The following is a 21,926-nucleotide window of genomic DNA, read 5'->3' as shown; positions in this document are numbered from 1 at the left end:
ATCTATATTGAGTACAATACATATAATAAGTCTCTATTCACGCGTCTCGCCAAATTTTACTGACGATCGTACACGTTCATTACGTCACATTTACATTGTTTGCATAATACGTTATCTGGTGTCATTTCGCGAGCGCGCCAACCAGTCATATGGCGTTCACAATGAGAGACGCTTCCTATCCTAATATGTTTTAGCAAATTACGTGATGTAAATTAAATATATAATTTATTACTATGTAAATACGTATTGTTATAGATTGTTCTAGAGTAGCCGGTGATTTGCGAGGATAAAAAGGAATTTGTAAGTACATGTGTGGATATTAACTTTATCTATGTAACTAATAAGGTACATTTTACATTAACAATTGAGCTATAGGTAAAATTATAACAGGCACTACTTACGTATTTCTTTTTCTCAGATTTTATTAAATAAATACCTGAATGATAAAGACGTTTCAATTTTTTTTATGCAACTTAGGATTAGACTTATGCTGACGGCCCACCTGATGGTAAGTGGTAACCGTCGCCTACAGACATGAACAGTATATAATCATAACAGAGTATACTGTGTCGCCCATGATACTCTTCATTCGTTGCCATTCCTAAGGACTAAGGTTTTTTTAATGGATGTAATGAAATGGTAACTACACCAGTGAGGGATGATTGGTGAGGATGAAAAGGCAGGTCAGTTAACTCATCGTGACGTATACAACGATAAATTAGTCACTGTGGTTTCCATGGGGAACCGTGTGGAGGTCGACCTGATAGGATATATTGACAGGGACTAACTTCCCGAATACTAACAATCCCTTCCCCACACTAAGATGGTATGCCTTTGTACACTGTAATGTCATTACTATATCCCACCCTTCAAACCGAAACACAGTCGTGCAAACACAACTGCTTCACGGTAGAAACACGAAGAGGACAGAGGTACCCAAACAGACGACTTTTGTACAAAGTTTCCATGTGGTAACATTTATTAAATGCGTATTCACTAGTTAAACTTTCATTTTATCAAAATGTGTACTCACCTTTATAATAATAATAATAAAGTTAGATACTCTTTCTTATCAAAGTATATACTTGCCTTTAGAGTAATTAAACATAGATATTAAATAGAACAGAGATTGTACGCAGCCCTCTGTCTACAGGCACGTATCTCTGTCAAACCCATATTTCTGGGGGAGAAGGCTAACCAGGACCAACCTCCCCGTGCCCCCCCCCCTCCTGGAATTCATCATGCTGAATTCCAAGTGTATTCACCCGATGGGCTAACTGATCTGCCTTTTTCATTCTCTTCTATTAATGCTCACTGGTGCCCCGCCAGCGTATACCGTTAGCAAAGGCAGGTTACCATTCCATTATCATCCATTAAAAAAAAAATATTTTTTAAAATTCTTTCGCTATATTTCAGTTTTTATGACAGCGAAATTACGGACACGGAGGTAGTGTATAAGCTAAATCATGGGCGTCACAGTGTACATTCAAATCTATAGGCGACTGTTCAAACAAAACTTTTATTATTATTTTTTATTTACTTAAACTTTCCTTCGCATGTGTTGTAAACTTATGTCACTGTAGGTCCTATAAATAATAACACAGCGTCACAGTGTATTCTGTGATGTTCAAGTTTATAATGATACCAATTTACATCATAACGACATGAGTCGTCGAAGGGATGGGTAACATATGCCAATATCTGTATATTGCAGTAACAATATCTAATATATATTAGACTAATAACGGATTAATAAAATGTCGGTTATTAATTTATGTTCGACTAGTACGAGCGAACTGATACAAGTAACTCCATTTTTCTATCAATATCAAAATCTGAACCCAATATATAGATATTGGTTATTACGTATGCTTTTTTTAAGGGTGATAATGGAATGGTAACGACCCCGCATGTTTACGCTGGTGAGGCACCAGTGAGGGATGATAAGTGAGGATGAAAAGGCAGATCAGTTAGCCCATCGTGATGAATTCTACTAGAATTAACCACGATGGTTCCAGGGAAACCGCGTGGAAGTCGACCTGATATGGTGTATTGCTAGCAATGGGTCAGTTAGACCCCATTACTAACAATCCTTTACCCCCCTATTACGTATTAGTTAGTCGCCAGCTTTTGTCACAATAGGTCTTACAGATCAAACGTTTCAAACATTAAACAGATCATGGACTTCCTGATTGGCGGGCTTGCGGGTGCGGGGGCAACAGTGTTCACCAACCCGATAGATGTGGTTAAAACGCGCATGCAGTTGCAAGGCGAGCTGCGCACGCGCAGTGAACAGAGCACCAGATACAGAGGGATCTTTCACGCGCTGTATGTGATAGCACGCGCGGACGGTGCGCTCGCGTTGCAGAAAGGTCTCGTGCCCGCTGTGTTGTTGGGATTCAGTATGAACTCTGTTAGGTTAGTACAACTTAATTAACCACTAGATGGAGTTATGACCTCAAATATAAACTAATATTATAAAGAGGATTCCCGTGTGGTCCCGGCGTAGAATAGGCCACCCCTTCCTTTCCCGTAGGTGTCGTAAGAGGCGACTAAGGGAGGGCGAGGGATGGGTAGCAGCGTCCCTTTTAAAACATCTCCAAAGCCTGACTGCGGCTGTCAATTCGCCTGGTAAGCGTGGCAACTATTGGTAAACCTGCCTAAGGGGAGGCTTATGTTCAGCAATGGACAAAAAGGCTGATATGATGACGATGATGATTATAAAGAGGAATGATTAAAATTTTAGTTTATGATGGATAAACTTACAAAATAGCTGATTTCAAAATTCTTTTATATAATATAGAAAGCTACCGCGAATGACAATGTATTTCATTTTAAAAAAAATAAGTGAATCCGAGGTGGATAGCTAGTGTTTCGTAAGAAGGCAATGAATGCCAGTTTCGATAGATTCTAATAAAAAAAATATCCTTTCTCACTCGTCTACGCACTATAGTAGATCCTTTACTGCCTATACTATGCCTATTCGTGAGAATCAAACCATAAATATTTTTAACAGCAGACTTAGACCATCTTTTATCTTTATGAACATATTGTATTTATTTGTATGTGTAAGTATATATTTATGTCTTGTTTTTTATACAACTTAGAATGGCAAACAAGCTGACGATCCACCTGATGGAAAGTAATAACCGTCGCCCATGATACCCCCATGCGTTGCCATTCCTGAGGACTCAGGTGTTATTTCTCTGTACCCAGTAAATTCACGCCATATCCCACCCTTCAAACTGAAACACAGCCATACAAACACAACTGCTTCACGGTTGAAACACGAATGAGACAGAGGTACCCAAGCAATCGACTTTTGTACAAAGTCTTCCTCTGGTCTATGTATATATATTTGTGTACTAGACGATGATAGACAAATCATTTAATTTGATACTCTTGTAGTATTTATTATAACGGTAAATCATGAGAGCTAACACAGACATCACAGTATATTCTGTTATATCCATAGTTTTACTAATGTCTATAGGGGGAAAGGGATTGTTAGTAATGGAGACTGAGAATCCCATTGCTAGCAATATACCCAACCAGGTCGACCTCCTCGCGGTTCCCCCTGGAAACTATCATGGTTAATTCCTGATGAATTTATCATGATGGGCTAACTGGCCTGTTTTCATTCTCATCGATCACCCTTCACTGGTGCTCCGCCAGCGTATCCCGTTAGCGCAGGTGGGGCTACCATACCATTTTCACCCATCAAAAAAAAAAAAACTAATGTCTATAACTTGTTGGTCATTCATAAACAGTAAATGGATTCAATAGATAAATGCATGCCGTGAACTAATTAAGATAATACAAATAATACAATTGTTACGACTTGACATTGAAAGATACTCGCATCTTAAAGATATAAGGTGATAGAGTGGTCAATATCCTGGAAACTTGGTAGCAAAGTTTCAATTTTATCTCAACAAGTGTTATCAAATAATTAGACAAGTAACGAATCATCTGTTTAGGTCAAAAGTCACTCATTATATCATATGATTAACGTGTTTAGGTATCTACGTTTTATATTATGTGTCTACTCTCTGTGTGATAACAGAGTGGAATACATTGTGTTTTATTTATCTTCAACCTTCGTAAGTTTGATCTCATATCTCTCTGTCGGTCTCAGCTCAAATGGCTTCCTATTCGTTAATGCTGAAATCTTAGGACAGTTTGGACTCTTTTTACTCTTTACTCCAAGTTAACTTAAGCAGCAAATTCCAGTACCTTTTTCAAAAACTTATGCTCCTGTGATGCTCTCTAATTCTCTGTCCTCAATTTTTTTTTTTTTACATTCTTCATGGCTCTGGAAAACGCTCCCTGATGACTTTTTTTAATGACGGTTTAGACGGTTTAAACTGTCATTAAAAATGTTTACTTTTATATTTTATCCGAACAGTACGTATTATCTTTTATTCTCATCTTTGCGTATAATATAGTACCTTTTATTTATATGTAAGTATATTTGTTATTTATATCTCTTTATTTGTTTAGATATATATATATATATATATATATATATATATATATATATTCAGTTTTTTTTTGTTGGATGAAAATGGTATGGTAACCCCGCCCGCGCTAACGGGTAACGCTGGCGGAGCACCAATGAAGGGTGATCGATGAGAATGAAAACAGGCCAGTTAGCCAATCATGATGAATTCATCATTAAAAATTAATCATGATAGTTTCCAGGGGGAACCGCGTGGACGTCGACCTGGTTAGGTATATTGCAATAGGATTTTTAGTCTCCATTTCTAACAATTCCTTTCCCCCCTGATTTTTTCAGATTAGGCACATATCATGTCGCAGAAGTGCAAGACTGGACAAAAACCAAAGAGGGAAATGTTAGTCTCGCAAAGTGTGCATTCTGGTCTAGCATGAGCGGCATTTTGAGCTGCGTAGCTAGCAATCCTGCATCTGTTTTGAAGACAAGAATACAGGCTGCCTCGCACCCGAGCATAGCTGTCGGTAAACAGCATAGTTATAAAGGTAAGTATAAATACAGTATACTGATAGCGCAGGCGGGGTTACCATTTCATTTCCATCCAATAAAAGAAGTATAAATACATACAATTCTTTGGAACCTACTTACTTATTGTAAGTAGGTTCCAAAAAATTGTAACACACACTACATCGGTTACTATATATATAGGTAAAGATAAAACGTATCGCCGTGTAGGTCCCGGCATAGAATGGACCACCCCTTCCTTTCCCGTGGGTGTCGTAAGAGGCGACTAAGGGAGCTTATGGTGGAGGGATAGGCAATAGTGTCCCTCTTAAAACATCTGTAAAACTTAACTTGTAACTGCGCTTGACAAACAAACAGCAATCCGCAAGCCAAGCGCGGCAACTACTGGCAAAACTCCCCTTATGGGGAAGGCATAAACAAGGTAATCTCAGCCAACTGTCTATCCTCCCCATAAAGATTGAAAACCTTTCTGATGATGATTTTGGAATAAAGGTCATATATAAAGGAAAATCCCTCTTTCCTTGTTCTTTCAGGTTTCTGGCACGGCTGTCAGACAATATATAAGACTGAAGGTATGAGAGGATTCTTTGCGGGGATCAGCGCGAATTGTACCAGATTAGCGGTCGGCAGCGCAGCTCAACTCACCACGTTCTCTGTGTAAAGACTTGTTCATTTTCTTTATAATAGATTAATCTTATATTAATTAACGATAGTAGACTTTGCACTCTTATTACTGTACTTAACCTATCATGTTAATATTAGTGCAGTACTTGGAAAATAAATAAATGAATAACAATCACATTCCCAGAGCAAAAGAGGCGTTGCTGAATCACAAAATATGCAACAACTCAGCGCTTGGGCTCGCATTCGCTGCGAGTTCTCTGAGTGGCATCATCGTTGCATTTACCGTGTGCCCCTTCGACGTCATCAGCGTCCGTCTCTATAACCAGGGTAATGATGGAATTCTTTTCAAATATTACAGAATGAAACAGGAGCTATTAGTTCGCGGATATTTCGAAGATTCGCCGTACCAGCTCGCTTTTGTCTCGAGTCTTGTCTCCAGTGTTTTTATTCTATTCTTTGAACCGCCATTGGATATCGTTATCACGCGGCTTTACAATCAGGGTAATTTAAAGATATTTTTCCCGATTCTCAACATATTCATGTGGGTATTGGGTTTTGAAGTAAATGTAATTTCCTTTAAATATAGCACTCAACTAAACACCTCTTTTTCTGTCAAAATCTTTTACCTGTATAGTTCACCCATGATTAATACATACAATTTATAACAATCCAAATGAAAGTTGTATAAGGTTCTACAAAATATTTTGCCACAAAATCATATATAATTAGACATCTAATGAGCGATTCACGTTTTAACTCTACCACTTACACTTATGTGTGAAATTTACATTACAGTAACTTTAGAATTGCTAAAATTTTGTATTTTTATATACATTTTGATTGATCAGGCAGTTAATAGCTCGGAAAATAACTGGTAGATATAGAAATGCATCGCACGAGCAACTATAGTACCCTCATTCATTGAAGTAGACTCACTTAATTCTTCTCAATTTCACTCTTCGTGTACTGGGAGAGTCCTTCTTTTCATCTTTACTATTTAGATTATCGTAAAAGCCTATTAAAGGAACAAACCAGCTCAAGGACTTAGGTCAAACTGCTTTGTTCTTCCTAATCGCTGAAACTTAGTACCTAATACGACCACTAGAGAGCATCCCATATTATACACTAACTACATACATTGGCGTATTTAAGATCATTCCAAATGGCCTGTATCATTAAAAAAGACGCATTTGTAGATTTTCAGATATCTTTACTCATAACTCTACTTGGATTCTGGGCTTGGCACCGGAGAATTCTGGATTGAGCATAGGCCATTTCTTAAATACGCCTGTCCCCTTCCCTCATGTGAAGACTTGTGCCGTGTTACATTAACTGTTATGTTATGTGCTATGTTACATTAACCTTAATAATTATATTATACTCTTGGCATATAGTTTTAAATACCAAACTGCTTTGCAGGTACTGGCAGGGATTCACTGTACAATGGCGTATGGGACTGTTTCCGAAAAATATGCCGCACTGAAGGCTTTATCGGGCTGTACAAGGGGATTGGTCCACTGTATTTGCGCATAGCTCCTCAGACCACTTTGTCTCTTGTTATTTGGGACTTGTTAAACAATACATTAATTAAACGTGAAAATTTAAAATTGTAATTCGAAAATAATATGCAAATAATTAGTGTCAATTCTGAAGTATCATTTCCAATATCTATCTCGTAACTAAAATTTTATATCGTTAGAATTTTACAACTGATTTTGAAATATAAAAAGTGCTGCTTCAGAATTAACCCCAACACTTATTGTGATATTTTCGTAAAGAAACAATTTCAGTGGATTTTTCAAATGGACTATTTCAACTACTACTATCTGTTGAACGCTAAGTTATAAAGTCGTTGATATAAATGCATATATCGTATTTTCATTTATGTTCAAGATCTATAATAAAATTAATACAATAGAATAAATGAGTTCTACAAAACAATCCGCCTGGCTAGCATAAAATAAGCTAATATCCTTCTTGTATAGGGAGAGACCAATGTAAACTTAAACCTTATTGGGTAGATTAAAATATATAATTACATATATACCCACTTAATTATTAAGCGATAAGACAATCTGTTAAATAAGTATATATAAATTGTTACGTTGTTACTTGATTAAACTATATTTACATATAGAATTACCACATCATGCTGTATACATTTCTTTCAGAATCTTTTCAAATACTGTTATGTTAATTCTACAAAAAAGATGTTAAGAATAAGCAGTAATATTATGCCAGATAAACAACTCATGACCAAAATCTTACTGATTAAAACAACTATAATATAAATTTGTGTTCTACTAAAAAAAAAACTTTGTGGCAAAACCAATTATTTTTATTTAAAAACTACTAAGCTGATTTTGATAATATTTTATTTACGGCGAGGTGATAACAATCGTTAAAAAAGTAGCCGTGTAGGTCCTTACATAGAATACCACCACCCTTCCTTTCCCGTGAGTGTCGCAAGAGGCAACTAAGGAGGACGAGGGATAATCAGCAGCATCTCTCTTAAAACATCTCCAAAAGTCAAACTGCGGTTGCCAATCCCATGTAGTATGCATTATGGGGGAGGTTATGTTCATCAGTGGACAGTACAACAAGATGGTTGAAAATTAAAATCTGATCTAAAAATTTTATTATCTTTCCATAAAATACTCCAAAAACAATGAACAAAAATATTAAAATACCTAACTATGGTATGGAAGAGAATAACGTATCTCCCAATCCATATCCATTGAACTACAATCCGAAATAATATCCTCGTCAGATGAGCAGCTTCTTTCCATATTGTCTTCAATATCGCATATACAACCAGGATTGTTGGGATCCAAAGGCAAAAGAGCAATTGCTTGTTTGTAAGCTTTCAGACAAGTCTTCTCACATATTTCTGGATGGCAAGAATCAGACCAGACATCTCCAACAGCTTTCCTTATGAGCCTCCGTTTTTTCCTCTCCAACTTTCTTATTCTGTCTTCATTGTCAGCTTTAGCTATTTTGTATACTAAAGGAGTACACTGGTCTTGATATCCCACACTCGACGGTGTTACTTGCATTTCAATTCTGTAGTCACCACTTCGTTTACTTATAATAAGAGTTGGTTTGTCCTCAATGCACCTTTTGGGTTTCTTTGAAGGTTTTGACAATACAACAGAAGATTTTATCCGTTTCGCTTTATTTAGTTTACGCAGTAGGTGTTTAGATATAGCTCCAGGTCTCCAACCATGGGCCACCTAGAATGCAATTTTATTCATAAAATATTTGATATATATATATTATATATTTCATATTTTTACATTTTTACATAAAAAAATAATAAAAATATATATCTTACTTTCATATTTTCATGTCTTCAAATCAGTTTAAGATAAAAAAAAATCAATCTATAATAAATATTTATTGACCTTACAGTTAAACGTTACAAATTTGACCTAGAACAATGTCGAATAAAATTTTCACTTAGTTCTAATCACACAATACAAATTCTCACATCCAAAATAATACATTGCTTGGACACAGAATGTAAAATTAATTAGCCAGTTTGTGTAGAAACGACTTTACTTTTATCAGTTGTTAATGAAAATAGCAGTTTACGCTGTTGCTGTTTCATTAATTCGGTATTGATAAAGGAGTGGAAACAAGGCACGTGGAACGAACTTAAACTGATACCCTGGTCTGTTATAGTAGCGATCCTCTCCTTAGGTCTTTGATTGTTATAGTCTTTTAGCCTAAAGAATGTTTTATTTCCATGTGCATCAACAGCCACTATACCTTTCTCTGAAGGTACTGGATGACTACATTTCGTTCTTTTTAAGAAGAAATTGCGAGAATCGAAACCTTTCGGAGAGAGCATTTTTGTTCTTTTACCCTTTCTAGATGATGGTAAACGAGGCACTGAGGAAGGCTCCGGTATTTTTACATCTTCGCCGCGTGCTAGCATATCTTTTAACTTCGATAACAATAGTCGTTTGTCAGTCCCATGACCAATAACTCCCACCTTTGACAACTGTTTTAGAGAAGCATCACCAAAACAACTCCAAGTTACTTCAGAAGTTTTATCATGATAAAGAACATGCCCCTTGGCGCCTGCTCCACCTTTTCTGTCACTGGCGCCAAATATTCCCCGTTTTTTTTGTGATACTGTACCACGAGGTTTTGAATAGAAATGCCATCTTCCTTGACTATCGATATAACCATCTACACCAACAACTAACCATTTACCGCTAGTGGTTTGAAACTTTCCAGTTTCGGCATCCACTTGTTCACCATTTGGACCTATGAAGATATTGGGCGCCCATCTTCCGTCAGGTGCTATGTAGCCATCGACATTTATTTCTAGCCAATTATGGTCAGCACTCCAAAATCCCCCTAGATCACTACATTGTTGTTTACCATCTGGTCCTTTAAAATATCTCGGCACAGGATTTCCGAAACGATCAACTAGTTTCACTCTGTAATCTAAATATGAATATTGGGTTGTGTTGTTTGTTTTAATAACTTTTTTACTTTTAAATGTAGGATCAAATGTGGCATTAGGTGGTGTGAATTCAACTATCCACTCATCAGAATCAGTATCAGAACCAATGGAAGACTTTTCTTCAGAACATGAACAAGAAACGCCTACATTTGCCATCTCGCCATTAGGGTGAACGGGATAACAAGGACAGCCAGGACTTTCTGCATCAGGTAGTATACCTAATGCTTGTTGATACGTTTTCAGACATATCTCTTGGCATACGTCTCTAAATGCACTTTGTATAAATTGACGTTGAGCTCTTTCAAGTCGCCGTCGCTCTCGTTCTTTCTTTTTTTGCCTTTCCTTGTTCTCTTTGTCTGTTCTACCTATAGTATAAGTCAAAACAGGTTTATCTTCATAAGGATATTGATTAAAAGTTCTAGGTTTCGCATAAGTTTTCATTGTCTCCATAGTAACTGAATATTCGCCATCCTTCTTACGCACAATAAGGAGAGGTCGTTTTAGGGACCGCTTTTTAAGTAGCGAATCTTTCCTTTTTTTCTTTGATATAACTACACCAGGATTCTTAGCCATTCGTAATAATCTTACTACATGTTTATTTGTTGCTCCTGGTTTCCACAAAGGACGAAACTATAAAAAAAAATTAAAAAATTAAAAAAATATGCTTGTTAAAAGAAAATAATAGCTACAATCTTAATACCTTTATCCCGGGTATATCCTCGGCTGTCCAAAGCCAGCCCATATTCTTAGGTACTGAACCTAGAGTTCCTGTACAGGGCATAGCACAATGTTCGTGTCCAATTTGAGGCGCTGAAATTATAAATAAACGTCGACTTCATTGTGATAAAATAACGCCGCTGCCTACACTGAATATATTATTGTACTAATAAAATACAATTAATTCTCCTGTCCATTCTGGGTTTCGGAAGAAAAGTTATTGCAGAATTAAACTAGCACATCTTTGTTTAAAATAATTTATAACAATGTAACCTGTGTGTGCAATATATAATAAAAAAAAAATACAAAGCAACAAAAATAAAATAAAAATATCGTTAAATACATACGTATACCTTGATAACCATAGTTGAACTTGAAACGATCATCCTTCTTTTTCTTTTTCCCCTTTTTAGGATCTTTTTCGGATTCAGCGCTCTTTTCCGAAACAATTGGCCGCTTCTCATTTGAAGATTTAGAAGCAGATTTAAACATTTTCTGGCTGTCGTCAGTTCTCTTTTTACTGTCACTACCAGATGTACTCAAAGTTTTAAGTTTATTTTTATCAACTAATTTATGAAAAATGGGGCATGGAAATGGTTCTTGACCAACTACATCATCTCCAGTAGTTTCATATCCACCACAAACCTTACAATATGTCGTCTTTTTTGTAAAACCGAATCTGCATTCGCATGTACAAAAACAAGGATCTTCTTCAAATTTCATTTTTGCTTTCATATCTCCAACTACTTCTTCAACAGCTTGTGTGATACCACAACATTCTTTCTGCATACTAGATATATCTAATAAAATACGCTCATCTGTTACAGGTGCTTTATACACCTTGTGATCACAATCAAATTGTTGACACTTTGTAACACTTATCAAACGTGAAGTTTTCACTGGTAAATCCAACGAACAATAACTATGGGTGCAAGAACAATTTGTTTCTTTTTTGCATTGTACTTCACTGTCGCATAATTTGATTTTATAACTCGGTTGAGGTTCGCTTGATTTTTCTGAACTTTTTCCTTTTAATGAACTACCAAAGGGTGTCGGATCTTTTTCAACCATAAAATAACCTACATAATAGACTTGGTTCCCGTACGAACTCCCTTCATCTCCAAAGATGTAATTCAACGCATTTAAACGCTTTACTGTTGAGCAGGATCTACATTGTTGCAGATTTTTTTGATGTTGATATATGACTGTATCACTTTTCACAAGACTTGTATTTCTGTATTCTGCATTAATATATTCTTTAATTATAGTTTCAGCATTAATTTTTTTATTTTTAATATTTAAATGTGACTCTTTACGTGTTATTTTCTTTTGTGTATCAATGACTTTAGAAATTTGCTTTGTAATATTATTGTTATAGTTATTTAATTGTTTAATTTTTCTTTTCTCACCACTATATATTGTTTTAATAATTCCAGTTTCAATGTTTTCCGCATTAGCATGATATTCTCTTATTGTACTCAAACTAGCAGTCGGTTTATAATTAAATTTCGTGTACATGAAATTATCTGGATTATTTTCAGAAGCAGATTTATATTGTGTAGTAATTTTATCCTTCAAATAACTTAGTTTGATAGAAAGTTTAATTGTAGCTATGCGTTTTGAAGTAAATTCATCAAAAACATTATAATATCCACCAATTAATACTGAACGTGGTTCATTTTTGGTGTTTAATTTACTCAAATAATCTATGTAGTCATGGCTCCAAGAAATATGTGTTGAACCCATTTTATATTTGGGATTTACTTTGCTCCAAAGGGACAATTCAACTGGAAAGTTTTCCATATTAGATATAAGCATATTAATATTATTTGCCAATAGTACCGATTGTCTTATTTGCACTTTATATTGTAAAGGAGCCTTTTGAATAAGTGCAGCATGAACTCTTACCTTTGATTTTCTTTTAATTATTTTCTTTTTAAACTGCTTTGGTACATTAGGTTTGGTAAAAGAAGCCAGCTTATTAGAGTCTTTTAAATCGAGTGAAAAAACATCAGCAAATTGAATTTTTATTAGAAAATCTGTACACTCTATATAACTTTTCAATTCTTCTACTACTATTTCGAACAAAAACATTGAATGCAAAGAAGACATTTTTAGTTTTTACTTATTCTATTAAAAATTGTATTCGTTATTAAAACCAAATAAAATTGAAATAAATTTTATCTCACTTACAATTTTTAAAAAGCCAATATTTTAATGTCAAAATTTGAAATCTTATTTATTTTTAATAATTCATACATGTATTTAAAAATATAAAAACTTCTTATAGATAATACGTACGGAGTACAAAATATTAGTATAATTATGTAACTAAATATTAATTGATGTGTAAATAAAGAATTAAATAGAAATAGAAATATGTAAGTATATAAATCTGATCACCTATGTCACATGATAATAATATATATAATAATACTCATGCCCATACTATGGTCGATGACGAAATTATTGTACGTAATAGCAATGTATCTCATTTAATTTTTCATTTAAGATTTAAACGACGGATTTGTTTTATTTGCTGACGATGGGACAGTAGTCAAGTAAGTATTCTTAGTGCCGCTCTTGCTATATGGTGACAATTTCTTTTTTGATGTATTGGAAGCTCTGTTTATTTTCATTGGTGCTCTGAATTCCCCCAAATCCTCGTATATTTGTAATCCCTGCATTATTTCACGATACTTAGCTATCTTTTTTGTATCCAAATAACTCATTTTGCCTTTTATTGGTAATCGGGGATGTCTGTTTCTATTATAATCAACTGAAACACTCATCACAATAGGATTCTTTGCTTTGACAGATGAATGAGATACTGCTTTGTTTACTTTATCTCCTCTGCTCTTTAATGCCGGTATAGTGCCTTTCGTTTGATGAGTCGTTGTATCAGGAGAAGTTTTACCTTTAACATTAGGTTTATCCGTTGTGGCTTTCTCCTGTTCATTAGCTTTACCAGACTTCTTTGTATCTGCTGTAGACATTGACATATTGGATTTAAATTTACCATCCTTTTGTCCTTTTCTTTTAGAATACCAAGCCCACTTGCCATCTTTATCTACGTATCCATCTATGCCAATCTTCAATAGCTGACCACTACTATCAGTAAAACACCCCTCTTCAGCTGAGTAAAACATACCATCAGGTCCAATAAAATTCATCGGTACCCATCGATTATCTGAACCAATATAACCGTCTTTATTAATTTCCATCCAAACATGACCAGGACCCCAAAATCCGCCTAAATCACTACATTCTTGTTTACCGTCAGGACCTTTAAAATATCGTGGTAAAGGATTTCCGTGCTTATCGAGCAGTTTAACTTTGTAATCTAAATATGAGTACTGACTCTCATTTTCCACTAAAATAGGTGGATGTTTAACTTTCACATCCCATCTAGCTGCTGGAGGAGTAAACTCTATGGTCCATTCGTCACCGTCTGTATCGCTACTTGAAATAGATCCTTCTTCGGAACAAGAACATGAATCTATAGGTGGACTAATATTTTTCTCAGGTTCTGTATAACAAGGACATTCAGGATCATTGGGATTTGGTAATGGGAGTAAACCGATAGCTTGATTATAAGCCTTTAAACAAATCTCTTGACATTTATCTCTAAAAGTCGATTGTAAGAGTCTACTTTTACGTCTTGTTTCCCTACGTTCTCTTCTTTCTCGTTGCCTTTGTATTTTAAGCTTTTCTGCTTCAGTTTTACCTACTGTGTATATTAACGGTGGTTTTTCATCATATGGATACTGAAACAATAATCGTTCCTTTGAATACTTCTTAAACACTTCCATTTGCACTGTATACTCTCCATTCTGTTTTTTTACAACTAATGTTGGTTTCATTTCTATCTTCTTTTTGCGTTGCATCATAGCCCGTTTTTTCTTTGCTATAATATCGATACCTTCTCTCATTGCTCTGTACCGTCTGACCAAGATTTTGTTGGCTGCACCTGGCTTCCATTTTGGTCGAGGCTGCAAAGACAAATTTCATTATGATTATTACGCTTAATTATTATCACCTTCACCATCACCTACATTTCATTAGTTAAATAAAATATTTTGCTATTAAAAAAGAATATCAAGAATGTATCATGAAAATATATTTTTGGACATAAAACCAAATTACAATTTACTTATTTAAATATCACTTATTCTAATATAATTAATATTAAACAATCGCTTATAATTTAATTTTATATTGTTAAATTTCTTTGAGTTGTTCATTATCTGTATTTCCATTTTCTATCCTGTAATAAAAACATACTGCTAAGAGAGCGTTCATAACGAATGTATGAAAACGTCGCAATTATCAATTTTCAAACAAAAAACAAAAACAGTTGAACATTTTTCAATGTTTCTGAGTGATTATTTAAAATGTACTCTGCTAGTGAACTAAGAAGTTAATCATAAATTGCTCCATGCATATAAATCTCCTACAAAAATTTTGCACCTACTTCATATTTTGCTTCGGAATTTTTTAAATATATTTTGGCCATTCAAATTAAAATTATCACTGACACCTTTATATATTATTGCATGATTACCTTTCACTGGTAGAGAACATTTTAAATAATCTATCAAAAACATTATAAATTGTTAAATTGTTCATGGTTTGGTAAGCAAAAGTCGATTGCTTGGGTACCTCTGTCCCATTTGTGTTTCTACTGTGAAGCAGTTGTGTTTGCATGGTTGTATTTCGGTTTGAAGGGTGGGATGGCGTGAATTTATAGGGTACAGAGGAATAAAACCTGAGTCCTCAGAAATGGCAACGCATGGGGGGTATCATGAGCGAAACAATATACTATGTTATGTCCATGGTACTACTCATGACTATAGGCGACAGTTACCACTTTCCATCAGGTGGGCCGTCAGCTTGTTTGCCATTATTTATTATATTTTTTAGTTGTATAAAAAAAATGAACCAAAATAAGATACCTATCCAAACCAAACTAAGATAAAAAAATATATTTAAAATATCAAAACTTACCAAAAACATATAAAAAAAAGAAACATAGTAATTAGTCGTACTTTATGACATATAAAAAATGAAAATTATGTTATTATTATGAATTATTATGTTTGTTTACACTTTGCAACTTTACGTGAAATAACAATTAAAAAGTACAAGGCCTGATACAATATCATAGTACATAATATTTGATTATATGGCACGTTGTAAAGACTGCAACCGTGTTCCAGTTTAAGGTACGAAATATTTTAATTCAAATATATATTCAAGTACCTTCATTCCAGGAATGTCTTCAGCAACCCAATTCCACCCCATATATTTAGGAACTGGAGGATAGGGATACTTGGTGTCAGGTTTTTTTTCTACCACCGGAGCCACTGAAAGATAAACGCTAAACGATAACGCTTTGTTATCAAAATATACATTTTAATTATGACATTATTGGTTTATATTGAACTAAAATACAGATTAAATTTTAAGGTTAACTCCTATAATTGATATTCCTTATAAACATAATACGCACGTGCTTTTTCAACGTTTGCTGTGAATTTGCCAACTTTCTTTTTTTCTTGCTTTACTCTCTTAGTTTTCTCCTCTCCTGTATCTTTTTTTTCTGATCCTCTATCAGATATGCTTTTTACAGAACGAGTTGATGTCAGTCTACTCTCTAATATACCTCCTCCACGAGAAGCTACTGTTTTTGAACTTTTAGTACTCACATTATCAGCTTGTTGCTTAGACTTTTTTTCTTCTAGAAATGGACTTTTAACATTTATATATTTCTTATCATATAACTTGTGATACACAGGGCACGGATGAGGCTTAGCATATACCGGTTGATCTTTCATGTCATCTCCCAGGCATTCGTAACCACCACAAACAGCACAATAAGTAGTTTTTTTGGAAAAATTAAAATTACATACACAATCACAATAACATGGATCTTGATCTTGCATAGTCTTATATTTTTTACTATTCACACCATCTGATATAAAATCTTTTACTTTTTCAGCTACATCGCATGTTTTAACGCAACATGAATTATGAATATCATCAAAATGTATAATAATATCACTGTCCGCAGGGCTTGGAGGAAAGTCCCGTTTACTTAGACAAGTTGGTTCTTGACATTTTGAATCTTCAGAACATTCATAAACCTTTTTACCAGTCACGCTACTACATGTACTTTTGGTGAATGATGTGACGTCAGAAGTTTTACTGCTGGGGCAATCAGATGAACAGTATTTAAATCTTAAAGATTTTTCAGAAGCCGGCGTGGGTGTAGGCCCACCATCCTTGTCGTAGTCGTGTTCAACAGTAAAATAGTAGACATTGTATACCTGTGGTTTTTTAGCAAAGGGGCATCCCTTTCCTTCACACTGACTGGCTTCACTTTCACTATTTTCGCAATCTTTACTACATATTGAAGAACAAGACTTTCGTTTTGTCAAAGCTACTTGCATTTGATTTATGCACGCGCATTGAGTAGAAAGACCTTCAAGATTACTGCCTTGGCTAAATACACCCTCGTGACGTAAGAATTCTTTAATTTTTTCAGCAAGATTACAAGATTTGCTACCACAAGGTCCGATAATATCATCAATGTTGAATTCTTTATTATCTTCTGCGATGAGATTTTCTAAATAAGCTCTCATTGCTCTTGCAATTTTACAGTCAGCTCTACCACAAGGACCTCTTATATTGGCTATATCCAATGTTGCTGCACGAAAACCTTCGGGTTTTTTTTCAGCCTTTGTACAAACAGGACAAGGATCGTTTTGGACTTCTTTTTTAAATCTTCCTGCTAATTTACCATCAGGCCATCTAGTCTCTTTGCAATAACAAAGTCTATCTATATCAGTAGCTTTAACTCTGGGGCTAATTGTTGGACGAGGTGTTAGCATTCTCATATTATCATTGCAAGATATAATAATTTTCCGAACATAATCAATAATATAATCTATATCGGGATATGTTTCTGGTGCTTTGTAAATAGATTCTGGTGGTTTGTCTGCATTACTCATGCAACAATAATCGCCTTCATTGAAGAAAGTTAGATTAGCACCAGGAGCATTTTTATAATCAGCATAAACGATTTTATTTAGCTTTGGTTTATCTTTAACAAAGGTATTTTCAATTTTGTTACAATTTTCTTCAAAAACAGCATCCGTTGTTTTCATAGTGCAAATATAAGAGGTTGTTTTGGAATTAACGCCCGTATATAAATATTTCTTCACTGTCGGATCTTCAGAGAGTGTGCGAAATGTTGTTGTTACTTTATCAGTCAAGTAGGTGAGTTTGATTTGAAGACCTATTTTCGCCATTAATTTTGCTGTGCCTTCTTCGAAAACATTATATTCTTCATTTAAAGTAACAGGTAAAGGCTCTTGGCAATCGCATATTTTTTTTAAATATTTTAAAAATATATCATCCCATGGAATACTAATGGAGCCAATAAAGACCAAATTATCTTCTTTACTCCACAAAGAGACTTCCATTGGAAATTTCTTCATGCTTTGTATAAGAAATTCTGCACTACTCGTAAATAAAACCGACTGTCCCGATTGTATTACTGGTTCTGGAGGAGATTCTTCCACTTTGCCTTTCTTCCCTTTTTTTGGTTTTGGTGGTTTCTTTTTCTTTCCTTTTCCAGTTGGCTCTGGCGGCAAAGGTGGAGGCTCTGGCATAACAATATGCATTTGTTTGGGATCTTTCAGCTCCAGTGAGAATATATCAGCAAAATCGCTTCTTATGATCAAACAACGGCTGTCTACCAAACTCTTGATTCTTTCTACGACCACTTCAAAAAGAAACATTCCATTTGTCACAGCCATTTTTATATTTTAGGCTTTTATTAAAAAATATGTTTAAAAATACTAAAAATTTACATGGTGCTAACGATAATATTGTTCTATGACTGAAGTAATTTGTTTAACAACACTAATAATAAATGCCAGTATTGTTTTACAAATCACTTCGTACGTACCTTTTTTAAACGTATAATCTCGTAGATGAAGGATAATATCTACAAACCTATTCTGTTTCTACGGAGATTCTCCTAAATATAATTCGAAACAAGCATCAATAAAAAATTTGTGGCATATTACTGGCTATCATAATATGCCTATTATATTTTTCTATCGATTTTCTATCTTCTTTTTTTTTTGTATTTTTGTTCTTCGTAGTCTTTATGTTTTCCACCGATGAAGAAGAGATATGACAAAAGAGAACTACATTATCTAGCATTTTAATTATTTAGCCGTTTCTCTTAAAATTTAAATTTTTACAATCTAAGATTTATATGTAGCTCCAAAATATGAAATAAATTTGATTTTTATAAATATATATTAAGTAAGAGATAAATGAAAATTTTCTTAGTATTAATACGTTGACAAAAATAATTTCTGATAAAATACTCTTTCTAAAAATATTTCTTAGAACCTAAAAATAATATTTACATATTTGACGATTAACTGGTTTTTCTTATTTGTGATACAATATCCACTGTAATAAAAGATAAAAATCAAAGAGATGAATTATAATTAGAATTCCAACCGTAAAAACAGGGTTTTGAAAAAATTTATATTCTGCTATAGTCAATTGTAGTTTATATTTTTCATGTCAAAATACCTATAAAATACATATAACTGGAAATATTTTTTTTAATGAGTGATAATGGAATGGTAACCCCACCCGTGCTATCGGCTATATACAAGTATATACACTGGCAAGGTACCAATGAAAGATGATTGTTTGTGATGTTACCATTCCTTTTATCATCAATTAAAAAAAAAGATAAACATTACCCTCTATTTTGGCAGTCGGATAAATATAACGTCATGCCATTGTTAACACAAAATATTTTATTTTTTCTATCACTGTACAAGAACATTCTATTTTTCAACCAACTTCAAAAAGAAGAAGGTATTTTTTATGTTTGTTACCTCATAACTCCGTCAGTTATAATCAAAATAAAAAATTTTGTTATCTAAAAGGATATGCTTACACATTGGTCCCATAGAAATTTTATCAGAATCGGTTCAGTAATTTAGTTTTAAAACCAAAATTGCCATGGTTTTGCCAGAATTGAAATCGGTTTTTTTTTGTAGAACACAGTTTATACGGAAATAAATTCCGTAGTTATTTACCAAACCAGACACGATGTATCATGGAACATTGCCAGAAAAATATTTCATTGGAATCCAGAGATAGATATTATAAATGGGTACACAACAAGAACGAAGCGAAGCGATGGTTGTAATACAACTGTAAAGGACAAAAAGCAAGGTCATGGTAATGTATTTATATAAATAAAACACAATTGCCGAATATATGATATGTAAGCGCATCACTTCAGAACGACTACACCTACTTATTATAAATTATAACTGTCCAGTTACTGTAATAGGAATAACACATTTGTAAAAGTGTGTATAATTTAATAGGTTCCACAGATATAGGCTCAACCCATATTAGGACATAGTTTAGCAATTCTGTAACTTTCTGTGTTCATGATATATAATATATAAAGGAAAAATAGTAAAATAAAAATAAAAAAAAAATGAAAAATAGTATTTTAATGGGTGATAATGAAAAGGTTACCCCACCTACGCTACCGGTATACATCGGTGGGACACCAATGAAGAATGATATATAAGGATGAAGCAGATCAGTTAGCCTATTGTGACAAATTAACAAAAATAATTCATGATGATTTCCAGGGGGAACCACGTGGAGGTCGACCTGATACCAATATTGTTAATAATTGATACCAATAGGGCTGTTAAACTCCACTGCTGACAGTTCCTTTCCCCTCATATATATATATATATATATATATATATATATATATATATATATATATATATATATATATATATATATATATATATATATATATATATAACTGCACCTACTTATTATAAATTATAACTGTCCAATTACTGTAATAGGAATAACAAATTTGTAAAAGTATATAAATGCATAGGTTCCCCAGGTATAGGCTCGATCCATATTGGGATATAGTTAAGCAATTCTGTAACTTTCTGTAACTTTTTGTTGTATTTGTAATCGTCAAGTCAAGTTTTATGTGAAAGAAAATGTTTAAAATGTCATATGAAAAAATGAAAAAATTAAGTATACACATACGAAGCCGAAGCGGGCAACTAATAATAAATAAAAAGAAATCTCTTTTATGTATTACTCGAAGTGGCTCTGATAATCCCATTAGGGATATATCTATTAATTTTAAAATTTTATGTGGTGATGATTCTTTGATCCCTGTTTGTATTTATAAAAAAAAAAAAAGATATTTGGTGACGTTCTCAGCTACCAAAGTACAAAGTGCGCATATTAGGTACCTACGATATTATAGTGAGACATTATCTTTACTTGATAAACATTTTGTCAAGAGTGCGGATAAAATTTTTATCTTACGTTTACACATTATCTTTTGAAATAATTCACAAGTATTGTATATAATTACTAGCTGACTCGGCAAACGTTGTTTTACCATATACATTATTTCAAGAACTATACATGAAAATATATCGTACTACAATTATTATATTCGATCGCCATCTTGCTACCCTATTGCGGAATATAAAAATCGCGATTAAAAAACAGGAGTTGATTGTAGAGTTGATTGTAAAAGCGTGAAAATTCGAAGTTGTATGTGTTTTTCAATGCTAAATCATAGTAATATAAAAATAAAAAAATAAAATGTCGAAAAAATAAAAATAAAATATTTAGGGGTAGGTCACCCTTATCATTGAGGGGTATGAAAAATAAATGTTGGCCGATTCTCAGACCTACCCAATATGCATACAAAATTTCATACAAATCGGTAAAGCCGTTTCGGAAGAGTTTGGTAACAAACACCGCGACACGAGAATTTTATATATTAGATTACTTGGCCGTGTGGTCCCGACATAAAATAGGTCACTCCTTCCTTTTACGTGAGTGCCCTAAAAGATTAAGGGAATTTAGGGGTCGAGGGACGGGCAGCAGCGTCCCTTTTAAAACATTACCAAAACCTAACTACGGTTGTCAACCTGCCTACCAAGCTTGGTAACTACTAGCAAAACTTTCCAAGGGAGATGCCTAAGTTCATCAGTGGACAGTTAACGGCGCCGCTAG

The 21,926-nt window shown here is 34.0% G+C and overlaps 3 protein-coding genes across 4 annotated transcripts; 1 reads left to right on the top strand and 2 right to left on the bottom strand.

The window, feature by feature from the left end:
- Nucleotides 1–121: 121 nt before the first annotated feature.
- LOC113509972 (solute carrier family 25 member 35-like) lies at nucleotides 122–7,750 on the top strand. 2 transcript variants are annotated; one of them, XM_026893391.3, is made up of 6 exons: nucleotides 122–300; nucleotides 2,177–2,418; nucleotides 4,799–5,001; nucleotides 5,515–5,638; nucleotides 5,964–6,106; nucleotides 7,025–7,750. In XM_026893391.3, exons 2-6 carry the CDS (start codon nucleotides 2,180–2,182, stop codon nucleotides 7,216–7,218), a joined length of 903 nt encoding a protein of 300 aa, XP_026749192.2. In that variant the 5' UTR covers nucleotides 122–300; nucleotides 2,177–2,179; the 3' UTR covers nucleotides 7,219–7,750. The 2 variants fall into 2 exon arrangements, with proteins under 2 accessions (XP_026749192.2, XP_026749191.2); XM_026893390.3 differs by lacking the exon at nucleotides 5,964–6,106 and adding an exon at nucleotides 5,790–5,932 and having other exon boundaries at nucleotides 123–300.
- Nucleotides 7,751–8,943: 1,193 nt separating this feature from the next.
- On the bottom strand, nucleotides 8,944–12,924 carry LOC113509973 (uncharacterized). The gene is made up of 3 exons (XM_026893392.3): nucleotides 11,147–12,924; nucleotides 10,783–10,892; nucleotides 8,944–10,712 (listed from the first exon to the last, which is right to left on the bottom strand). The coding sequence occupies exons 1-3, from the start codon at nucleotides 12,909–12,911 to the stop codon at nucleotides 9,138–9,140; spliced, it is 3,450 nt and encodes a 1,149-aa protein (XP_026749193.3). The 5' UTR covers nucleotides 12,912–12,924; the 3' UTR covers nucleotides 8,944–9,137.
- A 79-nt stretch (nucleotides 12,925–13,003) lies between these two features.
- Nucleotides 13,004–18,622, bottom strand: LOC113509974 (uncharacterized). Its single transcript, XM_052901504.1, has 3 exons — nucleotides 16,312–18,622; nucleotides 16,062–16,165; nucleotides 13,004–14,791 (listed from the first exon to the last, which is right to left on the bottom strand). The coding sequence occupies exons 1-3, from the start codon at nucleotides 18,620–18,622 to the stop codon at nucleotides 13,307–13,309; spliced, it is 3,900 nt and encodes a 1,299-aa protein (XP_052757464.1). The 3' UTR covers nucleotides 13,004–13,306.
- Between the last annotated feature and the right edge of the window lie 3,304 nt (nucleotides 18,623–21,926).

This window comes from Galleria mellonella, unplaced genomic scaffold (genome assembly GCF_026898425.1).
Source record: "Galleria mellonella isolate WM207_F2 unplaced genomic scaffold, CSIRO_AGI_GalMel_v1 utg78, whole genome shotgun sequence".
Taxonomy (NCBI): domain Eukaryota; kingdom Metazoa; phylum Arthropoda; class Insecta; order Lepidoptera; family Pyralidae; genus Galleria; species Galleria mellonella.
The sequence above is the reverse complement of the archived record's forward strand: the minus strand, read 5'-3'. Positions and strand labels throughout refer to the sequence as shown.